Source organism: Lepeophtheirus salmonis, chromosome 13, assembly GCF_016086655.4.
Source record: "Lepeophtheirus salmonis chromosome 13, UVic_Lsal_1.4, whole genome shotgun sequence".
NCBI lineage: Eukaryota > Metazoa > Arthropoda > Copepoda > Siphonostomatoida > Caligidae > Lepeophtheirus > Lepeophtheirus salmonis.
Window position 1 is genome coordinate 21,956,617 of NC_052143.2, and position 18,690 is coordinate 21,975,306.

An 18,690-nucleotide genomic window follows, 5' to 3' on the forward strand; every position below is an offset into this window, starting at 1 on the left:
TAGTCATGGAGAGCATCTTTCGTAAACTTCAAAGAATTCAAATTAATTCTTCCTTCAATGATATGATGAAAGATTTTTTCCACAATAGTTGTTTTAGAAAGGCAATATAAAAAGTATTTTGAATTTGACATTATAACTTATCAGAAAGATTGAAGGAAGAAATTACGTCGGCAAGATACCACAACATGGACGCTGAAGAACTTATTGGTATGTGTTCAGCAATAAAAAATAAATCTTTAAGTGGTACTATGGACTATGGAATGTATATAAATATTTAATAGTTCTACAATAACTTAGTATTTACTTCTTTGTAAATGTTGGAAATGATTTGGTGAAGGAATCTTTTAAGTGAACTGATTCAAGTGATTCAGTTCACTAATGGGAATTTCAATTCGTCGCACTACTCTAAATAGCATATAATTATTATTTATGTGCCTTTTACGAAGTAATAATTTAATTTCTTTTGTTCTCAATGAAATACATTCTCACGCTCTTAATTTTTTTTCGAGATTACTTAACAGCCCAAAAAATAAGAAACATATATGCACATAATATTTTTCCTATGAATTTAAAGTACTTTACATTGAGTGGATATTTCAGTTAGATATTGTGTTTAAAGTTACTGGCTGCGATCAAAGTTAATAGTACTTCTATTAATGTTGGCTACTTTAAGTACAATTTGCGGTGCCTCCAAAGTATTAATCAGAATTAAAAATTGAAATTAACTATAATTTTTAAGAAAATGTATTACATGTTCAATTTAGAAAAAAAATATTCGAGTTTCCTTTTGGGTTGACGTGCTACAAATATGCAATTTTAGTAGATTAACTCAATACTTGTAACTAACTAGAGTTGATTATTAGTTATAAATAATAGATTTTAATAATTAATTATGACTTAATTCATCTATATCAACATATGGGATTAAGATGAGATCCATATGAATCAAAACAGTGATAGCTATTCCACTTCTTTGAAAATAAAATAATGTTAATTTTAGTCGGTTACTTGGGTTTTAACTTTAGCTTGATTAATTTTTTTTTATGATTCAGATATAGACAAAGCTTTGGTGCCCAAGAATTGTATAAAAGTGTTATCTTTTTTCTACATTCATCCTAATTTAGCAATTTCATTTGGAGTATCCCAAGGTTAATAAATAAAAGGTTAGACCGTCATGTAATCAGGCTTGATAGAATGTTTAATCTGATGTATTGTTCCAAAGACTCCTGTAAGCAGGACCGAAGCAGTAAGAATTCAAATACGCGTGCAACATGGGTTCATTGAAAAAACAACAACAATGCAACGTGTATGGTAAGATAATAAGTAATAACTATTAGTTACATTGTGGACTCTTATTGTGTTTTGTAATTCCAATCATGCCCACTAAGTGTTGTGCTCTAGGGTGTAGAACGGGCTGTGGAAACAAGCCAAAACAGTCTGGTGTTACGATCCATCTGTGGCCAAACAAAGAGAGAACCCCCTGGGCTTGATACCGCCTGGCTGGGTTTCATTCCAAAAGAAACAGATCTGAAGAAGACAGACTAGACACCATCCAAAAGTACAAAGCTGTGGTCCCTGCATTTCAACGTCTTCTGATTTCATCTCTGAGTCTAAAAGAAGTCATACCCTTGGCAAGACTCTAAAGAAGAGATAAGACAGCTGCTCACTATTGATGCGTATGCTTATAACTGTCCTTCTTTTACAGGTACTTCAAACCAGATGTAGTACCATCCCAATGGCCAAACTGCCCCAACTACCTCTCAACTCCTAAAGCGTCATCAATGTCAACTCAAGGTGCGACCACGTCACGTAGGGCTCAACAGTTCAACAAACTACAACAGCATGCTGCGTTTTACAAATCATCAATTGGAGCGCTTAAGTACTACTCTAAAGAAGACAACAGACTGGAGTTTAAAGACACATCCGAATTATCAGAGTTTGTCAGAACTATGTAGAATATCCTAAAAGACACCTGGAGTTGGCTACGAAAAGAGAGATGAGCTTCGTAAACCAATCTCTGAGAAGAACAAACTTGGCCTCTCTTTCTTGAGAGATTTTGTCGTCTTTCTCATCGAGTGGCAAAACAGTAAAGTACCTGGCCTCACTGTAGAAACCTTCCTAGCAACAAAGCAGACGTGCCTTGCCGTATCAGATCTGCCAGAGTATAATAAGTATCTTCTGCTATGTACTCCTCAGCATGTTCCAGTCTGATCCCATCGAAAGAAGGTTCGGCTGGTACAGCCAACTAAGTACAGGTATCTACTACATCAGCGTGAGACATATCCTGGAAGCAGAGAAAAAGATTCGTATTTTGAGTCTTGTCAAATTCTCAGGTAAATAAGATATTTGTTAATAGTAAGCTTCTTTATTTAGGTATTACTTATTTTACAGTATAATAATATCATTACAATATTTTACTTTGATAAATTTTCAGGTATGACTACTTCAGAAATTAAAGCTCTGCTGGATGAAGATCTGGTAAAAGTTGAGCTTATTTTGACTAACTGGCAACCAGATGACCTCCAGGAACTAACTTCCGAGGGAGAGAGTAATGCATTCTACTTTGTTGCCGGGTATATTGGTTTTCCTTTGAAGAAGACGATCAGCTGTACGGCATGCCAAGAGTTAATGGTCATCAGAGACAAACCTCCGGACTCAATAACCATCGATATCCCAAGCAATCAGCATGTAGTCCTGAAAGAGTTCATCAACATAATGAGCAGAAGGGGTTTGTCCACTCCATCCGACCTTCTCTACCTCTCCTGTCTTTATGCTCACTCCATGTTCTCTTACATCACAGCTACTCCTGAAGAGAAAGACAGTTTACTTGGCACCCCAAATCCTAAAGCTTTATTTGCTCCCACATTCATTGACAAGATGCAAGACAGTTTAAACTCTGACATTATCGCCGTTGTGGAAGTTAATTGCGAGGAAGTAAGCTTTTATTCAAAGAATTTCATTTGCTTTGTTTAATGTCATCGGTAAAAATTTAAGTGCTAAACTGAATGATGACATCCGATTTTTAATAGAAAAGAATATGGTAGCTAAGAATTCAGAAGCTAATAGAAAAAAAGCTAAATTTCAAACAAAATCTTCTGACTTGTAGACTTGGACCAACTTTGTAGTTTTTGATATTGCCTTTTCTTTTTTATTTGTTTTGAATGTTTATTTTGATTAAAGTACTAATAAAGTACCACTTCTATTAGAAATATATAGCCTCATTTTTATTATTTAGATGATTTTCCCTAGCAAAATACTTCTAGATACTCTTTATTTTGTAGCAAACCACTTTAAGAGAGACATTCCATATATGATAATTGATATACAATAAACAAAGACCCATATTGGAAATGTGTGAGTACAGTGTCCTGTCCTGCTAACAGGAGTCCTTGATTGTACCGACTGCTGAGCAAGACAAGCAGATTTTGACAAAACACACAACCTCTCATAGTTTACGACGTCACTATTCCTATTATTTTCAATTTTATGTATCGTAACGACACGCAACTACTCATCTACTATGACTAATGACTTCTATTAAAAAAAAAAAATCATCCACTGAAAGCCCAAGTGAGGAAAAAAAAAAGATTTTTCATCGTCCATCCCCTGCTCCTTCCTTGAAATTCTGAAGTTCTGAAGTTAACTCTGCTTCGTTTCCTACTCTAAGAAAAATATTTCATTAATAAGAGTCTTTCAGTTTCCTTGATGTATACGATGCAGAAATAAATTTTCTCATCCACAATTCCATTTATAAGATGGAGTTTGTGATGTATTATCTATATAACCTGCACCCTTGATTTCCTTATTAAATGTGTGCCTCTCTTGTCATTGCAAAACGAGTAGAAGATAATTCTAGACTCCTAAAGATAATGTGCCTCTCTTTTCTCGATAGTTTTTGCCTGTATTGCCAATGCATATTCTATTCTGCTAATAAGTATATTTATTTCTGTATAAAGATGTCTCATTTCATCTTTTATATGTATAGTGTTTCTCTTTGATTTTCATATTTTTGGGAGAAACTGCTCATTTAATACTTTTTTTTTTTTTTTTTTTTGAAAATTGCTTATTTTTCTAAGGCGATATGAAATTTATAAATAAAATTAGGGTTCTAGTTTTATTAGACAGCAGCTTTTGATGATATATTTTGAGTAAAAATTACATGATCAGGTAGGTCAGGGAGCCAGATTCCGACAATAGCTTATTAGAGTATGGAGAAATTTGGCACAAAATTGACTGTTCCTTTTGAATCTTGCCACAAAAAAAGGAATTATTTTGTGCCAAATAGGAGTCCTGATTCATGATGCATCCATTTATGCAAAAGGTTGGATGTCAGGATAATCTGTGATGGTTACCATGAAATTACTCTATTTAACAAGACTCCTGAACATCAAGCCAACTCTAAATTAGCTCCAACCACTAATGTCGACGTTGAAGTGTCTTTTTGTATTTTTAAAACTTGCAATAGGGATCAAAGGCAAAAATTAACAGAGGAAATTGTTTATTAAATCTTGATTTGTCGATATTATTTTTCATAATTTATCAATAAATTATGATAGATGTAAAAAACACTAATTACTTTAACCCGTATCCCTATAAAACTGTATTTTCTTTAAATAAAAATTAATCAATTTTTTTATATTTTGAGTGCTTATTTTTCAAAAATTAAGCGATCTTTATTTGCTCATTTCGGCAAAAATATTCGCTCAAAAATCCTAAGTCTAATTATTAGTTATTATACAAACTTGTAATTAAAAAGGTTGCTAGATATATATTATTTAATTTCCCATTAATTCAAACTTAAACAGTATTGAAATGGCCTGTTTAAAAATCAAGCAAATATAGAATTTAGATTAAATTTTAAAATTATTTTAATTTGATCGAATGATTTTTTTTAAGAAAAGAAATCCTCCCAAAAAAAATCCCCTCCTTTTTCCTTAATTTTTTTTCTTTAAGAGCGATAATTTATCCTAGTCCAAAGCAATTATAGTTTTATTTGAAGGGGGTTGCAGCTCCTCCATCCCACCTCTTGTGTATATACCTGCAAGCATACTAAAAAAAAGTCAAAAGTGAACATTGAAAAATATACAACACAGATATTTCTTGTTCCCAAAAACGGCGTTTACTAAGGATCCCCTGTAATTGATAAAATATATTTATATATTGTTTTTGTATAATTTGATTTAAGCACTGAATGACAATTCCTTAAGCAAAAAAGTATGGCATATTGTTAAAATTTCCATAAAGATGATCGTTACTCGAATTTAGTTTGCAATTTCTTTTCATTTAATTTTTCTATTTTAAAGTTTTTCTTGATATAATTCCAATGAAAGAAAAAATATATTTTACTAAATATGTGTGAAGTAAAATAGTATCACAAATCAAATAATGTAGCAAAAGATCTTAATATACTATAATAAATTAAGTATTTAATAATGAGTTATTTACTCATTGATATATTCAATTTTAATAGATTCATCATTCTGAAGTTGGATATGGTTAAATGCGTGTAATGCCCAGCAATTGCTTCTATGATAAGTTTTAAACTACATTTTTTACTTATTATGTATTTCATTTACCTCTCTAACTCAAAAATACCCTGTGTTTTTTTTATATTTTATTGGCTGTCTATTCCCTCTTCTCCCTTGATACGTCATGGTTGAAGGACCTAGGCAAAGAGTGGACACTCACGGCAAGGAAAGTAGGATTTAGTAGTTGTCAATTCTGTTTGGCTTAAAATTAGAAGCTGCTACATATTCCTCCAGGCACTCAGCCAGTTTGAACAGGCCGTCTCCCCCTAGTGAAAAGAGAAGATTAAGGGTAACTAACACGATATTTTAAAGGTCGGCGTTAGGAACATAGTCTTCCTTATTTTTAGATTGAATTGTTTAATTTTTCCTGAACCGTTTGTTTCCTAGAGTCTTTTAGTCAAGGCTACTTCATTATGTATAAAATAAACAAATTAATTAGTTATTATATACATATGCTCCGTTTCACAAATAATAGTAATACAATTTCTTGTTGATCCTTCATAGTATATATAATATACATATATAATGGCCTTTTGATTATTTATATGAAGAAATTTTGGCTATCATATAGAAATACAAATTTTTAATGCACTTTTGATAGAATATTACTAAGTAATATTACAATTCACAATAAAATAAAATACTATGTAGAATTCAATATTACGAAATATATATATATATATATATATATATGTAATTCATTTTAAAAATAACAAAGAAAAAATATGACACTGATAGTCTGGGATGACATAAGATATATATAGCAGTTGGTATTATTGACTTATTTGGTTAATTACCAAATGATTTCGGACCTTTTTTCTTTTCCTTTCGGAGTAAAGGTTGCGTGATACAATTAAGGTAACGAATGTTAATAAATATACTCTGTTTCCCTTACAATTTTATTGTTGCCTAATCTTGTTCTAATAAGGTTAAAAGAAATCCAGCTTCATCTGATATAAATAGAAGCATTTGATTGGAACTCTACAAAACCTCTTAAAGCGTCGTGATATAGATAGTTAAAGACTTTTTGAACGTCATGTATATATACATGTATTGAGAAAAATGAATGACGTTAGCAAAAAAGAATAATGAAAAATGCAAACTACTTTGAAATGCATTATCTCATTTAAGAGGCCGATTCATACCCACCAAGAATTCATAAATATTCGTACAAAACACTAGAACAACGAAATAATATTTTTATACTTTTCTAAGTTGCACAACTAAAAAATTAAATCAATTGCAACAAACTTGCATTTGTATATGCTTAATAATGCGTAAAATAATTACCCTAATTCAATGCAAGGAGTTGCATATTTTCTTTGCTATATAATTTTATTTCTCCCTTGAAATTATTATGTATTTGACAAAATATAAGTAGACGTTCTATGAAAATTAATTATATGTAGTTTATATTACCTCTCCAATTTCAAATTAACTCATTATGTTGCTGTAGTAAGATAATTCTCTCAAGAGAAGATAAAATTGTCCACTGAAATGATATTCGAATGGGTATGTAAATTCTATAGTGTTGCTGAAAGAAGTAAGTAGTTTTAACGATGGTATACCTTTGGTTTGAAACATTTAAATCTAAGTTATATAGTCATAGATTTGTATTAAATTTTTGACACTCAAAAATTTCCTTTTTCGAAGAGACTGTTCATATGCTAATCGATTGAATATATTTATATATATATATATATATAAAATCAATTAGGATCTTATTTATGTGCTTAATCACCTTTTAGTCACTCAGAGAGTACTAGAGTATTTCTTGAATTACTCAATATATAGATTTTTATAGTTTATAAAATTTCCTCGAGGATCTCCATTTTTTTTTTTTTATAAAAAAGTAAAACACGATTTAAAAAAAAATGAAATAGTTTAAAAAACACGATGTAATTGTCATAACAGTGAAAAAGATTGATTTAATTGATTGAAAATGCAACTTTTCATCTGTAGAAAAACACAGATTTATTTAATTATTTTGTATCAATTTTTAGATATATATAATTCTTTTGATTTACCCTTTTTGAAATCTACATATTCAATTATACAAACTTTGATGTTTGACTGTCTGTGGATAATTCATTTTCAATGACAGCTAGTGTAGCTAAGCCTTGGAGAACACCTTGATTTTTAAACTTCGACAAGATATAATTTATTAATTAACAAGGATGCCCTGCAAATGGTCAGAGTTGCAACAATTGCAACAAGAAGGGGCATTATGCTTCTATGTGCCGTAGCTCCAAAGTATATTTGTATACGAAACAAAGATAGTCAAACAGTCCTCAGAGTTTAGATGAACCAAGTTATGTGAGCTCAAGTCTATCACCCCCAACCTCTTCCCCATTAATTTAATTTCACAAGGATCTCTCAGAAACGTACTTCCAGACAGCAGTGCTTCAGCTAATCTCATCAGTGCACAGAATGCTGAACGTCTGGGATTCAATATGAAAACGGGCAAAAAGCCTGAAGGCCAACTCACAGCCGCAAATAATATCAGTATCGGCATCATCGGTGAGACGAAAGTCAAAATAAAGTATCATGACATAATGAACCCCAATAACTTTTCAAATATCCAGTGAATTCCGATGTATAATTAATTCTCAGTCTAGACACATGCATTAAACTGAAAATCATCCATGAATTTCCATGTCAAATAGAATCTGCAATAAAAACCAAATGCACCCCGTGCTAGAAGTCCTTCACATTAACGGAGACTCGTTCGAGTCTACCACTGCTACAACCACTTTGCATCACTCGGTAGTACCTGTTCACACGAATCAAAACCGGAAGTCGGAGAGGAAAGTATCTTCACCACTAAAGAATCCCTCTCATGGAATATTCCAACATCTTTGACGGAGACAAACATCTGAAGATCATGAATGGACCTCCAATGGTCATCCCCTTCAAACCCAGCGACACTCCTTTCAATGTTAAAGGTCCCAGTCCTATCCCTCTATCTCTTTGTGAACGGTTCAAGAAGATGTTGGATGAACTAGAATCCCAAGGCGTCATCTAGAACATTTATAATCCCAACGAATGGGTCGATAGAATCATCATCCAACGATTGAAATATGACCAAATCTTCCAATAACTACACTCCAGTCATCAGGGACAAAGAGACACTGAAATGACCTGCCAGACCACTTTTTGGTCTGAAATTAAAACAGATATACGCAATCTCATCTAAGTTTGTGAAGAATATCAAAGTCGTCGATCAAGCCTGCCCAAAAACAACTCTGAAATCGGACCCTGCCCATATAGTTGTTTCCAGGAGATTGCAACTGATTTTTTTAAAGTCAGAGGCAAGCACTATTTGGCAGTACTCGATCGATACTCCGACTTCCTTCTCGTCCACATATTCCCGTGAGCACCAACATCTTAGTCCCTTATCAGCATCCTCCTCCACCATATCACCACCATCGGTAGACCATTAAGAATTTTCTCAGACGAAAGACTTCAATTCAAAGCAGCAGAAACACAAAGTCTCTTTACTCGCTGGGGCATCACATATAGACATTCATCACCACACTTCCCTCAATCGAACGAAATAGCAGAATCCGCCATTAAGTCAATTAAGGCTCTGCTCCTTAAAACTAGGAACACAGTATCTGCAGTCTTTCAGGAGGGCGACTCGAATGGAGAAACACACCACTTCACCCATCCCAAATTGTCTTCGAAGACCAATGCAATGTACCACTGCATCGCCAAGTAGCATGAGGTTGCAATGAACCACTACGACAAGACAGCCAATCAGCTCAAACCCATCTCCACGAGCTGCTGGATCCTGGATCAAAATCTGAGATCAGACAGCCACAAGATAGATAATATCTTCTCCCCCTTCTATCGGCCTGAACGCAATGTAGAAACCGACGCTTCATCCGGATCCTCAAAAATCGCGAGGACATAATTGCAACCCCTCGCTGCGAGAGTACCCTCAAGCATAACAGTCAAGCTGAATAGCCTTCGAACCTACGACTACCAAAAAGATTAAGATTCGATCTAAACAAATTTACCCCTTCAGATTGACTCAGGGGTGGATAGGGTGTGTGAGGATTGACGTTAAGAGCTAAGGTCGTGAGTTATCAGCTCATCCCTAATCTTAAAACACTCTGATGTCAGAGAGCATCTCTGAGTATTATTATTATATTGTATTATGTCATAAAGAGCACGTATGAGAAATTGAAAAAAAATAAAAATTATAGATTACATGATTATATTTTACATTGTTTAATTGATCTTATGGTAATTCCATAAGCACATTTTTTAATAGGTCTCTATAATCTTGTATGTACAGCTGAATGGGATTTTTTTTGTCATTATAATAGAATTTTTTATTTTCAAAACTACGGTAATAAATTTAAAATAAATGTCTTCCATACATCTCGATATATTTTGTCATTGTATCATTGAATTTTTACCCCCAATATCTAACAGTTTTTTTGTTTGTTTTTTAAATTTGATAGAAAATATAGAAATTTTACATTTAATTCATTGAAAAGATTTATGAATGTGGTTAGCGTACCTCACAATAACCCGATTCGAATGAGTAAAAAACTTACTATAGCAATTTAGAGGGTCTTCTTCTATCATCTGTAAGACAGGCCTACTTTTGAAGCAGTCATAAAATGCGTGGACATAATTATCAATATTATCTCACACACAGATCCTAAGCATTCTTCTGGAGTCATTTTTGACTTATTGGTTAAGATCAAAGACCTTGCAAAGTTTGTATAATCAGTGATATAATTCCTAAAAATGGACTGGGAATCTACAGTGTGGGGTTCCAATCCTCGGAGTAGCAAGATTTCCACACAGTCATCAAAAGACAGAACAAAATCAATTTGTGGTATAATTAAATACTATATTTAGCTTTATGTTCAATTCAATATGTCCTCATTTACCACAAATAACATTATGGGATACATTTAAGTATTTAATAAATTTTTTTATAATATTTGAGACTCTAGAGTACACCAAGTTTTCTTTCTCAAGAATGAGATAATAATGATGACAGGGAAATATCAAAAAATCCTATTTAAATTGCAGGAGCGTTCGCAAGGGGAAGGCTAAAGGGGCTGTAGTTCCTCACCGAAATTAAAAAATATTGATTTGCTTCCTACGGAAATTTAATACTTTTTTTTTTTAATATGAAATTAATTTAATCTTTCAAAAAAAATTCAAAACTATTTGACTTTCAAATTTTTTTTCAAAAAAATTAATATAGCGATGTGATAAGCTAGAAATCATTTTTTTATGGTTCTAAATATGTCTTATACCCTGTTTCATGATCAGCCTTAAAGATTTTTTTGAATGTCCATTTTTATGATTTTGTGTAGTTTTTGGACAAAAAGTATAGATGAAACAAAAGTCAAAAAGACATTAAACTAAAATATTTTTATCTTTCAATAATATATTTTATTATCCAAGTATTAAAATTGCCTGGTATAATGAAGGCAGAGAGAAAAAGTTAGCTGTGTGATCGGCGGTACTAAAAATGCTTACTCCAATCTTTCAATGTTGGTTTCTTTTATTTTCACCAATTTTTGTGAAAAAAGTATCATTTTTTTCAAAAAATTCCATTATTTATTCAATTTCTAATTTTTGGATAATTTTTCAATGCTACCCTGAAAATCAAAATAATACACATTTTAAAAAAAACGCATATGATATCTCATTGACAGGCGTTGTTTGTGCCACTTTAAAGTTCGGCAGATAACTTCATTGTACCTTTATCAACAACAAGTCTAAACAGGACGATCTTAAGATCTAAAATTATGAAACGTAGACGTCATCAATCATTGGCGATCCTCTTGCAATGCAACTTTTAGAACTCTTTAATAGATTTTCATGAATCCAATATTTCAATTTATCAAAATTTATAAAGTATATTAAATGAATAAAAAAGTACATTCTTGAATATATCTATACTGTACTTATAAATATTTTTAGGCAAGGAAAAAAATGTAAAATAGTAAAAGACTGTTGGTGTATCAATGCATCATCAACAAAGTTCCGATCATGAATATTTTTTCTTCGTTTTGTGCGGATCCAGCATTGTCATTGTACTGGTTCTGCTTTTATACTTTTAATTTACATTTCCTGGATAGATGGAGTCCCAAGGAATAAATTATACCTTCCTTCAAGACAGTGCACCGGCCCATAAGGACAAAAAAGTCCTGGATGTCTTGTCCACAAAATTTCCTCAATTTAAAATACCGGACTTTGGCGTGCAAACTCAGGAAACTGAACCCATGCAATTTCTATCTGCAAGGGAGTGTCAAGAATTAGGCCTGCGTCAAATATCATTCGTATGTGGAGGCCCTGACGAAAACAATGAAGCTAATACAGCGCTGAAAAATCCCCCCCAAACTCCTCTCTTAAATAGAAAAAAATGCATATATATCTGAATTAAGTGAAAAATGGCTCATGAATAGAAGGTTTAAAGTCTTACAATAGACAAAAAAAATGATCGAGAGTGTGCATCCTTTTTTAAAGATCCTACTCCAAGAAGACCCATCGATCGGAGTGTTGGAATGACATCCCAATCAATATGTTTGTAAATTCATCCCTACATGCTTATAGAGTTGAGTCGAAACCTGAAATGAACCTCAATTGCTTCTACCCGACAATTCTCATTTAATTTCAAACATCACTCTGGAAGGTGATAATGTTAAATAATTATGTAATTTATCTTACAATGTCTACCATATGAAAAAGTCACTAAAATTGATGATGCTGAAAAAAAAGCTCGACCACATAAATATCTGCTTAAATAAATGTTACTAAGATGATACTCGCAAAATAAATTTTGCTCAAATGAATGCACGCGTATATCATATATCAATACACAGTATAAAGAATATCATTTAGTTAATATTTGTCACCGAGTTCAAGATGCTCAATTATTAATCATTCTATGTCAAAACTACCCACTCACCTACACAAGATGCCGGTTTACTGATATAAAGGGATGTGTCCTCCTGACAAGGAGATCAGTAAGAGAGTGGGTAGGGATGTCCCACGATACTCCAAAAGAGTTTTTCCATGCTCGGGTGGTCGATGGAGGGTTAGGCTAAAAGAGCTTCTCATCTCTGGCTGTACCCTAACAAATCGTAGATATCGGGTGCTATGGGACAGCAAAGAGGAAATCATCTTAGAGGTCTGCAGATATAACATACCTATGTTTGAGTTAAAGAAAGTCCAGATAGGGGGGTTATCATGCTCCTCCAGTGAGCAGACCCCCGAGTTGTACCGAAAGGCACTTTATTCAAAAGTAAATACGCAGGGGCAAGTCAAGTCACCAAGGATATCAAAACTTCTCTTCCTTGCTGACACGGCATATGAATGTTTCAGACAAAGAATTCACCCCTGCTGTAGAAATAATGGTCGCGTCCGTCAGCACTAAAGCAAAGCAGTCCAGATTCAGGGCACTGGAAGGGTGCAATAAATACAGTTTATGTCTGGAAAAAGTAAAAAATCTAGCTCATATCCTCCAGACATGTCCGAATTAAAAAAATGCGCGGACAGAAAGGCACAATATTATTATTCAAAGAAAGATTGTGAACTCCCTGAGCCAGAGGGGAATAAAAGCCAGGAAAGTAACGTTGTGCCGTATGAGGAATCGTGCCTAAAGCCGGATATTATACTTGGTCTACGTGGCGGATCTGAGCATTGTGTTGGAAGCATGTGAACTTGCAGATTGAGAAAAGACATATGTTTAAAACATCAATAATTGTGCATCTTGAACTCGGTGACAAGTTTGAACTAAGTGATATAATTGTAATACCTGTAGTAATAAATTGGACGGGGTAATGTCTAAACAATCCTATACTGATCTAAATAAGGATCTAGATATTCCTCCAATGTTCATACAATGGATACCACTAAAAGTTCTAACAAACTTGCATGCTCTATACAGAATGGTTGCAGAGGCCAGTGTTTTAGAATAACTGATTTACATAGATTTAGTTCCCTTCACTTTTTGCCCAATTCACAAGCGGGTAAAGAAGGGAGTTAGGTGAACAAGTAACTAAGATTTCAAATTAGTTATATTAAAGTTAAAAAATATTCATTCTTTTTTATTTTATTTCTATATTTTCTGTTTTAAAGTGAATTTATGTATTCCCAAGAGTGGGGTTTATTCATTTTAGCTCTCACTCAGCCCACTAAGGTAGATGTGTTGGGGGGGATACAAAAACACAATAAAATCCCACGATTGGGTGATGTCGAAGTGATTTAAAAACTGATTTCGTGTACATATATAAAATAGAAGAAGAAAAGGAGAAAAACTGAGTTTGGCAACCCGCATACCATAGGTGAAAGGGTTTATATGGTTTTTAGGGTTTAGCTCCCTTCTTTACCCACGTTATGAATTGGGCGAAAAGGGAGAGGAACAGGAAAATGTCAATACCGTTTATATTTCAAAGCGGACCTAGTGGTCTAAGCTCTCCTGTCCGGTCTCTCACGCTCCAACCGATACAACGAATGAGATGTCAACAAATTCTAGCACAATTTTTGTAGATAACATTTTAGTCTAAAAACCTTTAATGTTATATTCTTTATCAGCCAGTAGCCCAACTCTCCAGTTCATAACCCAAGTACAGTGGGTGAATGGTTAAGTTTAATTAATTCGTTAAAAAAAAATACTTGTTTTAAATTATATATTTACTAACCCAGTATCTTTAGCCTCTAATTAAATACTGGCTGGCAATTGATTTATGGAAGTGCAATATGGACAAGTTTCTGAAATTTTTAAACAATGGAGAAATTATAATTTTTCAAACATTCTCCAGGGGTTATCCCAGATGGCCATCTGACGCTTAATAACAATCGGGACAATGCCTTTTTAAATTATTTTTAATGATAAACTATTCTAAAATTCTTTCTGATTATCCCTTTGATATATTTTACTTTAATGTACATTATTTTTTATTTATTTTACATATACATATTTGTCTCAACTTTTTTAAATTTTCATATATAAATGTAAATATTTGTACTAAAACAGAATATAAAAAGGGAGGCAGAGATCAAATAACTATAGGAAACATGGTCAACAAGGGATCCCTGTTTATGGAGCAAAAAATGATTAATTGACCACTAAATAAGTTCCCCTCCCGAAAAGGACAAAAAATTCCAATACCGAAACTCCCCTAGCAGGTGAGGTGTGGCCCATTTTCAACAGATTAGACGGCTGTGTTTCTGCAAGTTTTAAGTCTCTGCCTTCTTTATTTAATATAAAGCCAAAAAAACCCCAAAAAAAAACAACAATTGATTATAACATAGAAGGAGCACTGAGTAAAATGAATTAAATCTCGTAGGCGTTTAGTTCAACTCATATTAAAAAAGAAAATAAGAGAAGTACTATGTGTTCACTTTAATTTAATGAATGCGACTTTAGATGAAGATAAGTAACGAGCGAAAGTACTCCTTGGCTCATCAAATCATATTAGAAGCTTATCAAGCTGTTATTGTTATTTTTTATTCTTGAGGAGAGAACGTCTAAGTATTGAATAACAACGTGTGACTAGCCTTAAGTAATTCCAAGTATTTCTGAGGGAGGTATCTGTATATATATAAAAGAGAATGTGGGGTGTGTGTGTAGATGTCCTTTCTTCGTTCCCACACTATCGAACCTAGGATGCTGAAATTTTGCATGGGTACCCTTTTTCATCATTTAAGGGAATCTTATTTTATGCCCAAAACACAAATACCGTTTTTTTGCAGCTCAAGAAGACTCGATAAAAAATAAAAGAAAAATAAAAATAAAGAAGTGATTGGCGTCTCAAAAAACAACTATACGAGTAACTACGATTTCTAAATTTATTCAAAATCAAAAAGTTCTGGGCAAGAAAGGAAATCGGTAAAAATTGCAATTTCGTTTATTTTAGGCGTAATAAAATGAACTTTCAATGAAATGCGGGATTAGTAAATAGAATAAAGTTAGTAAAAATTTCTCTGGAGATTGTTTTGCATATAAATTTTCCAAATAAAAAGAATGTTTAACTGAAATATCTGTAGTTTTCTGAATAATTTTTCTTTCCTTTTTCTCGTTTTTTCCCATTTTTTCATCAACCCTCAATTTGATACATTTTGGACATAAAACTTTAAAACTCTTAATCACTAAATTAGTATTTTCAATTTCGCAAACATTTTATTATCTAATTTTGGCAATATTTGCAAAAATGAACCAGTTATGGGGTTTATTTTTTTGACGACATTATTCTTCATAACTTGTTGATTTTTGCATGTACAAAAAAAATATTGGAGATTTGTGTTTCTTTTACTTGGACCAATCTAGACCGAATTTTTATATGAGACCGGTCCAGACCAAGCTTTTTTGTTGGACTGAACTAATTCAGTCCAACAAAAAATATAACGGTCTCAGACCGGTGTAGGATTTCCAGACCGAAGCCCAACATAATCATTCATTTTACTTAACCAAATGGATATATTTTGAAAAAAAGTAGTAAAGGAGACACTAGGCAAGGGATAAATATATAAGGTATATAATATATATTTTCTTGAGCTCTACAAGACACTAGTTTTAACACCAACGGGTACATACGCAACACACCGAGCAACGCCGGTTAATCCTTAGCTAAGCTTCTAATTTTTTAAAGCAACATTGTATTTTCATCGAGGTATAATAACTCCGGCCATTGCCGAATACTACTGCTATTTGATAATAAGTCTAAAGTAATTAAACTGGCACATCTTTTTTTTATCACTACTATTATTCTCTCTACAAGGATAAAATACTGATGATGACAGATTTAAAAAATAAAAATTGCAACTACAAAAATTTAAATAAAAATTGCAACTAAAAAAATTTAAATAAAACTTCCATTATCATATTTTTCATACCAATTTATATCTTTTGGGATTAGGGTATGAGCAAGCCAATAAAAAATTGTAAGCCGCATGATGGCACAACCGTTTCAGGTCAAATTCAAATAATTAAACTGAATATAAACTACAGTGAGTAGGATTTGTAACTACTAACACTGTTCAACAACCAAAATGTAACAGGATTTAATAGTAGAGGTTTATCCCTTGATCCCAAATAGGTTTATATTTTTTCTCTATCGCCCTCAGGGCGTCAAGAAAAATGACATGATTTTTTTGTATTTTAAGATTCACAACTTCTTTCAGAGCTTGTTGTTGAAGATATATTGATAAATGATTTGAATATATTTCAAATTCTGATGTTTATAGATTCCAAACAATTTTTAAAATATATTTATCATGTTTAGAGCTCGAGCTATCTATACATAAATTTCAAATCAATAAGAAAGTTTATGATTTCAATTGATTGTAGAACTACCAAATATTGTTCAATACCCTTACAACTTGCAAAACATGTTTTTACGCCTAGCAACAACATTTGACATGTAGCAACCATTCACAAATTTAAAAAAAACAAATTCAAACCAGTCTCTTGTATAGAAGTTATTTACAAAATAGTTTTTACTTTCTTGATGAATATTAATGATGTGCCACGAGCAAAACTCGTCAATTGATACTCAAGTTTTATAAAGTAAATTAAAAAAGCACAAAAAACTCGGCTTGTGGGCATAAAAAGCAGACCATTACTCGGAACCCGTCAAAACTTGAGATTCTTTTTTTATTTTTTTGAGCCCATTATAACACGTAAATCTTCGTAGACTAACTTCCTTTCTTTGCAAAATTTAGAATTCCACTTGAAGAAATGTGATGACTTTTTCCAATATGCACTCATAATCCCAGTTCCTTTTAAAAATAATATTTGTTTGATTTTTTTAATCCAAGCGGGATTACATTGCTTGGAATTAATTAGCCGTCTATTTTATATATATATTATCATTAATTTGCATTCATATTAATAAGCATCAATAATACCACTAAAACATATTTGTTACAAGTTATCACCAGACTATGATAAAACATTAATTTATTGACTAAATAAACTGTTTAATTACGCTTATTACCAAGATTCAAATAAGTTAAACTAATTTATATGTGGAATATAAATTACGATAACAATTTTGTGTGGTTATCAGTACCCTATATTAAATATATTACAGTTATTCTGGTATACTAGTATTACTGTTAGTATAAGATTATTTTATGTAACAATATATTATATTACAAATATAATATATATAATAGATTCTAATACAGAGTCCTCTAGAGAACTACACAATTTTTTCCATACTTCATCAAAATAGTATTTTTTTGACTGACGAGTTTTTTAGGGACCAAAAAGTGTTAGCGTGAATATCGACTGTTCAGGCAAGTAACGAGTATTCAAGCAAGTAACGAGTAAAGTACGTAATTCCCCGAGTATTTTTTTTAGAAACTCAAAAATACTCATGTATTAAAATTCAGCTCACGGCACATCACTAATGAATATATTACATAACCGATATTGTCAGGAGTTATTATGCATCAACGAACAGACAAACTTTGCTTCAATAGTATGGCTTTGCTTTATAAAGCAAATTTCCCAAGAAATTCATTACATTTTTATCTTTGAATATTTATTAATTCCGTTCAAGAGAATACATTATTCCGAATGTGTTGCTCATTGAGCTACGTCATTCCATCTAATTACTTTTTTCAGAGACAAGAGGAACTCCAATTGCTAATAGTTTTTTTCAACTATTTGTAAAATATTTGTTTCGAATTTATCAATCCATTCTTTGTTCCTGAGAGTTTATTGAAATTGAAATCTTTTAATAACCTTGTGCTGTTTTTGTTTTTTTTGTTTTTTAAATAACTCCAGACTAATTTCTAATTTACATTTAAAAATGTAGGCAAATGATAATTTGCTTTCATACCTATTACCATTTCCAATGATTATATATTTACATTAATATGATCTATTTAAGTCCACATAGGTTGATTTATTCTAGTTGGCGTCTTTATAATATTAACAAATTCATAGGAGCTTATTTTTTTAACATGAATTTATACTGAGGAGCTCATCTTGATTTAATTTAAATCACCATTGAAGTCTAGACATAATACCACGTCATTATTTTATTGTTTTTCCTAGTGCTCAGTGTAGTAAATTCTTATTTATAATATTCTTCTTAACAACTGTATGGGAGCTATCCAGAATATAATAAGACTATGAACCTTGAAATCTATTAAAGTGATATCCTTATTT

At 32.2% G+C, this 18,690-nt stretch overlaps 1 protein-coding gene across 2 annotated transcripts; it reads left to right on the forward strand.

The window, feature by feature from the left end:
• The first annotated feature begins 1,006 nt into the window (after positions 1–1,006).
• LOC121128660 (uncharacterized) lies at positions 1,007–3,209 on the forward strand. Of its 2 annotated transcripts, XM_071892918.1 has the most exons (4): positions 1,007–1,163; positions 1,223–1,311; positions 1,389–2,333; positions 2,435–3,209. In XM_071892918.1, the coding sequence occupies exons 3-4, from the start codon at positions 2,198–2,200 to the stop codon at positions 2,971–2,973; spliced, it is 675 nt and encodes a 224-aa protein (XP_071749019.1). In that variant the 5' UTR covers positions 1,007–1,163; positions 1,223–1,311; positions 1,389–2,197; the 3' UTR covers positions 2,974–3,209. The 2 variants fall into 2 exon arrangements, with proteins under 2 accessions (XP_071749019.1, XP_040580184.1); XM_040724250.2 differs by lacking the exons at positions 1,007–1,163; positions 1,223–1,311 and having other exon boundaries at positions 1,338–2,333.
• The last annotated feature ends 15,481 nt before the right edge of the window (positions 3,210–18,690 follow it).